At 44.8% G+C, this 6,220-nt stretch overlaps 1 protein-coding gene across 1 annotated transcript in view; it reads left to right on the forward strand.

The window, feature by feature from the left end:
- The first annotated feature begins 391 nt into the window (after positions 1 to 391).
- MRPL42 (mitochondrial ribosomal protein L42) overlaps positions 392 to 6,220 on the forward strand; it is a 15,137-nt gene continuing 9,308 nt past the window's right edge. Inside the window, exons 1-4 of the mRNA XM_019514868.1 lie at positions 392 to 464; positions 1,162 to 1,343; positions 3,340 to 3,397; positions 4,804 to 4,888. Of these exons, the coding sequence (XP_019370413.1) occupies positions 1,259 to 1,343; positions 3,340 to 3,397; positions 4,804 to 4,888 (228 nt within the window). The 5' untranslated portion in view covers positions 392 to 464; positions 1,162 to 1,258. The remainder of the gene's footprint in view (positions 465 to 1,161; positions 1,344 to 3,339; positions 3,398 to 4,803; positions 4,889 to 6,220) is intronic.

Here is a 6,220-nt window from a genome sequence, read left to right on the forward strand (position 1 = left end):
GTGTGTATGTGTGTGTGTGGATAAATATGATGTGTGCATGTGCACACATTATTCAGATATGCACATATACACGTGTATGTGTGTAGGTATACACCTGTGCATTTATGTATGTGCATGTGTAGTGCAGTGTGTGTCTTCCCCCCACCCCCTTTGGCTAGTCTCTCTGTATAATGTCTGAATAGGCCCCTCCTACGGTTGATCTAGGAAGTGCCCCCGCGTTGCTTCCCCGCCGGGGCCCCGCCCCGGTGCCAGGCAGTGCTGAGGTGTCCGTAGGCGCCGCCTTCCGGCCGAGATCGGAACCTGGGCGCTGCGGCGCAGCTCGCGCGCTGGAGGGAGCTGGGGCGGGGCTGCCACGCCTCTGCCCAGGACTACATTTCCCAGCGTGCCCTAAGGCACCCTGGCGGCGCCGGAAGGGGGTGTCCCATTGCTTCCGGCCCTGGGGCGGCGGCGCGAGGTTGCCCCAGGTAGGTGCCGGGGAGGGCGGTTAAATCCGCTGGGCGGCTGGCGGCGCTCCTGGCGCCTTCTGTGTGCGGGAGCCGCTGTCGTGTGTGCACGTGTGCAGGAGCCGCTGTCGCCCCCGGCGCGCGGTGCCATCGGCTCCGCCCCGTGACTTTGAGGGTGTGCGATGGGGGGAGGAGACGAGTGGGGGCCTTTCGGCCGCGCCAGCCCCGTGCAGGGACACGAGGGTGAGGACCACGAGCTGGCCCGGGTCCGCCTAGCAGGACGGAGGGGTGCCCTTGGCAGCCGGTCGTGGCTGCCCCCTCCACAGCCTTCCAGCCACCTGGGAAAAAATGGCTTAGGCTTTATTTTTAAGGCTTCACTGCCACGTCCCCATGGTCGCGGGGTGAAGGACCCGGTCCAAATTGTTAACATCAAATGAAGAAACCCTGGGTGGACTGGCTGAGCCTGCAGCAGGGAAGTGTTTCCCAGCTGCAGCTGCCATGGAAACCATGCTTTGTCCTCTCCACATCTCTGTAAAGAGTAGTTCTTTTCCACAACAAAGGAATATTGTTTTTATCCGGTCAATAAATGCAGGCTAGCGCGGGTGTTCGTGACCAGCATTCGAGAGCCCTCGTCAAACTGCACAGTGTAAAACACTCTCGTTTTGTAACTTAAAGATCTCTGACTTCCAAGTTGCTGATCTGTCAGTCTCCTGAACAGTGATGAAACCTGCTCTTTCAGAAGAGTGACCTGCAGTAGAAAGGATACCATCTCTCTCAAGTACTTCTCCAGTAGCCATTTTCTGTTGGCTTGCAGCATGGCAGCAGCATGGAAGAGGGCTACATTGTTTGGCAACATGTGGCTGCGTTTAGCAGCATTCACTAGACAGGCTACAGTACACAGTAAGTAATGTTGGTATATAAAAACCATATATTTAAAAGAGTAGGAATGTTTCTAAGATTTTGCTGTTAGCATTTAGTTTGGAGTATGATTCAAAGCAACACAAACCTGGAGATGATCATTATGTGTGCAGACAGAAGGGCCATTTCTAGCCATATCTGGCCACGAAAAGCAGTTCATAGCTGTGACCAAACACCAGTATAAGCTGCACAGCTTTGAAAATGGCCAGTTGGGTGAAATGCTGACCCCTCATTGCATGAGGTGTCTGATAAAGACGTTACAGAATGTAGTGTCTTTTGTAACTTGTGTTTGTGGACCTCCCAGCCTGTCTGTTCTCAGACTGAGAGGCGGGGGAAAGGGAACAGAGGGAGTTCAGTCTGGGGGGTTTTCAGCCCCTCCCCCCCCAAGGGTGGGGCAGGTGTATTACAGCTCCCCAAGGTTAGGGGCTTCTAATTCACCCATCTCAGCCTTCACACCAGCTGAGGAGCCCCAAGAATGAGCTCTGCCTGCTGCCTTCCCCACCCCTGCCCCCATTCTGAAAACAGCCACTGCTATGGGAACCTGGCTGTAGGCTCCCAGCCCCAGCTAGAGTCCCCTCTCCCCTGGAACCAACAGTGAACTTCTGCATGGTCCAGAATAACCTTGTAACTTAGAACGCTTTGCAAAAATCAGTCTGAGGTGCAGCTGGGAGCTGCACTTCTGTCTGCACCCAAAATTGCAACTTGGTAAAATTAAATATTACTCATGGAGAAAATATTCTTTGGTGAGAGATTTTTTTTTTTATTTGTTTAAACTTGGTTTTCCTTGAGGTGTCTAGTGTCTGCCTGTCAGCTGTATTTGTTATGGGCTTTCTGCCTGATTATTTCTTGGGAATATAAGTCAGCATGTGAAGCAGAGGAGCAGTAAAGTTCCTCTGTGCTCTGGTGCTCTTCATTTTGGGCTCCGTCCGGGCTATGCTGGCAAAAGGCAAGTTTTGACAGTAAAATTTTGCGTAGTAAACCGGGCTGAGCTTTTGGTGTTTGTGCTGACTGTTCTAATCCTATGTGGGAAGTAAGATACTTGCTTTTACACATTTACTCTTTTAGTAAGAAATGAAATTGTTAGATTAGAATAGCTGTGGGCAGGTAGTTTTTTCATGATTCTCTTCAGAGACTAGTAAGAAATGTGGGACCTTTATTCTTTGGCTAATTTCTCATGATTTTATGTATATCTAAGTACAGTTTTTATGATATTAGAATAATGTCTTGAAAAGGCCTTTATTTAAAAATAAACTTCAATTCAGATTACTGTTACGCAGGCTTTTTGGTGAATAATCCTCAAAATGGCAGCATACTGAAGACACAAATTGTGAAAAGGAACTACGGATGTTGAAGGGTCCATGACACGAGCTATAGAAATTATGGGTTCTTATCCTGCAGTCTTGCCAGACCTCACAGAAAATAACACTGCACTAACCCATTAATTACCATTGAGCAGCATACAACAGAAGAAGTAAAGAGAGGTTTTGCAACAGCAGCAAAAAGGGAGAATACGATTTTATACCATACCAAATACCAAATTATTTTTTTAAAGGAATACTTGGAATTGAGTGTTGTTTATAATGGATAACAAACTGTTAATATAAGAATATGTCTGCATACAATAATGTTCTTTTTTGATCATAAAAGGACCTTATTTAGGGATACAAGATATTAATATGGTTGGCCTTTGTTGTTTTCATACAGCCTTTTCAGTACATATCCTTATGCTGTCCTAACTCTTGGATATCATTTCTGTGATGCACATTTCTAAAGTACTCAGTGGGATAGTATCACACTAAGATTGAAATACTGGTGAGGTGATTCAGGTGTCTAAAACTGAGCAGTTAAATGTAAAATTGGATCCAGTCATCTCTGGTCAAAAGCTTGCTTAATTCAAAGAACAGATGTAAATTTGCAGGTCTGACTTTAGCTGCAGGTTCACCAGTTTTCATGTGAGTTATATTATTTGTTTTTACAGATGGAGCTGTGCAGTGTGCTCGCCATAAATATTCATTGGTCCCAGAAGACTATAACTGGTACATACTCAAAGCTATTTTTATCTGCTGCAGAGTTCTCTTGTCACCTTTACTTATAGATATATTTCAGAATAATTTGCTCTGCCTATTCTTCACTTGTGCTAATTTCTTTTATAACAGGCTGAAGAACATGATATTGGTCTAGTCATTTTCAGAAGAGCTTCATGGTTAGCCATAATATTAAAACAAAATGAACCAAATGAAATGAATGCATAGTCATCTTACTGAATACAAAGAAGGCCTCAATGCCTTTACTCATGTTTGGTAGTTCTGTCAAAAAGACTAGAAGAGTAAAATTTAAGTGTGGTCAGCTTATCTGCTGCTTCTCCATTTTAAGGCAATATTGTGGCACTTTCATGCTACAGTTTGCAGAAACTCTAAGTAACAAAAAGTAGGCACTAAAATTCTTATACTGAGTGTAAAGACTCAGTGGGAAAGGAAAGAATAGAATCGAGATCATCCCCTCTGATTGAAATTACCAGGATCTAGAGAGGGAAGATAAAACTAGCACCTCCCTTCCACCAGCTTTAACGTAGTGTGACATGCATGACAGGTTTTACACAATATGAAAGATAGTCTGACAATCCTACTTCCCTTTCCTTTCCACTGTATTAGAATTAGAGATTGTGGATTTCTTACTAACCATCTGCCCCTTTGACTTCACCGGTACGGGACTAACAGCTTTATAACTCTGTATCTGTAGTTGCTTAAGTGTTTTATAGATTTTTTTCAAGCTTTCTTTCAAATGCTTTTAGGTGGGGAAAAATACAATAATGATATAGAGAAAAGGAAGATGGCTAGAGACTATTCTACAGGGGGGAGTCCCTGTTCCCCCGAGCGCTGCAAGGAGTGACCAGGAACAATGGTCACAAGCTGGCGTAGGGAAGGTTTAAGTTGGACATCAGGAGGCGCTACTTCACGGTCAGGGCGGCTAGGGTCTGGAACCAGCTTCCAAGTGAGGTGGTGCAGGCTCCCACCCTGGGGGTTTTTAAGAGGAGGTTGGATGACCACCTTACTGGGGTCATTTGACCCCAGTGCTCTTCCTGCCATGGCAGGGGGTCGGACTAGATGATCTGCTCAGGTCCCTTCCGACCCTAGAAACTATGAAACTACACTTCATCCTTCTACTGAGTACAATTTTCATGGGTACCTAGGCAACTCCAGACCGTGAATTATACTGGCTTTTAGGCCACTAAATCACTCACCCTGCTTGGAAAAGTTTATTATCTAAAATTTAAAAAAAAATTGTACACTTAGTTATGTACCTTCAGTAATGGGAACCTTTCAACATTTAACTGGTCAGTGGGTCTGTGACAGATTCTTCAGAGTGCTTTCTCCTCAGGGGTGGATCGTAGAAGAATTGGGGGATAGGCTGATCACAATAACTTTTCTTTATCTTTTTATAGCAAAGTGGACCTTGCCTTGACGTCAGACAGGAGGACAATTGTCTGCCACCATCCTTCAGTTGAGATTCCATATGAGCATACAGAAGTGAGTTCAAATTTCAACAGTTGTTTCCTGTTCTTGTGAAAGCAAAGGATTCTTACTTGAATCTTGCATTCTTTGGGGCTGTTCATTTATTTACCTTTTTATATAGCATATCACAACACTTTATTATGCTATCCTTGTGGTGTAAATTATGAATTTTATTACCACTAAGGAGATCTTTCCCCCCCTGATTTAACTGGTATGATAACTAAGTGCTTGGATGCTGTGGCAATGGATGCAGTTTATAAGCTTGGCTAGAACAGACCAGTACACTCTTCCAACCTGCTATGGATTCTTTGTAAGGCTTTAGCAAGGTCCCTACTTTTCATTGCATTACAGTTTCTATGTGAAATTCACTCCCATGAATGCAAGCAGTACGAATCATATTCTGCTTATTCCATGTACCTGTAGCTGTGGTGAAGAAATTTGTATTCAAGGGAGAACAGGCAAGAATACTGTTGAGCTCTCCTGTCCTTCTGGTACCTTTTAGATTCTGTCCAGGACTCTGCAGGAGCTAAACTGCATTCCAAATGTGTTTGAAACGCATCCTTCTTTCCAATGGTTGTGTCCTTTGTGTCTTCCTTGCATTCATTCAATGCTGACATTAGTAAAATAGATTAATGTTTTTTTCACCTTCCAGTTGTCAATACTAGCAAAATGATGGATTGCAAAGCTTTCTAGGGCATGGATACCTTTTTAAAAACTTGATTCTAAGAAATATTAAAACACTTCTATGGTAGTGTAAGAGTAGTGTTTTAACCATGTTGGTCCAGAAATTATGCAGGAGGCAGGGATTTCTTACCATAACGTCTTTTACTGGACCATGTAACAGTACGAGGTTGGGCGTCATATTAGCACCTTCCTCTGCTCCTCCACTCCTGCCTCACTGGTCCCTGAGCCCTTCTCCCTCAGGTAGTCGGCCCCAGACCCCAGGGGACTCACTGGTCTAGGTCCCATCACTCTTTTCTTCTTAACACTCAATGCCTTAAAGCAGGGACGGGCAATTATTTCAGGCTGATGGCTACTTACTGAGTTCTGGCAAGCCATCGAAGGCCACATAACAGGCAGCTAGGGGCAGATAATTTTATTAATTTTCTAAATTTTTTAGGAGCCTCACGGACTGGATAGAATGGACTGGCGGACCGCATCCAGCCACATTTTGCCCACCCCTGCCTTAAAGGCTGTATTTCTGGGCTCGGACTGCCCCTAAAGCCATGCCCATGTCTTACAGGTGTTGATAATCAGTTATTTCAATGGGCTCTCAGCCCCAAGTCCAATCTCTTGTTTCTCCACTCCCTTATATTTTCAAGTCCTATCCCTCTCAGATGGTGGGCC

This window comes from Gavialis gangeticus, unplaced genomic scaffold, assembly GCF_001723915.1.
Source record: "Gavialis gangeticus isolate Ggan-Ray unplaced genomic scaffold, GavGan_comp1, whole genome shotgun sequence".
NCBI lineage: Eukaryota > Metazoa > Chordata > Crocodylia > Gavialidae > Gavialis > Gavialis gangeticus.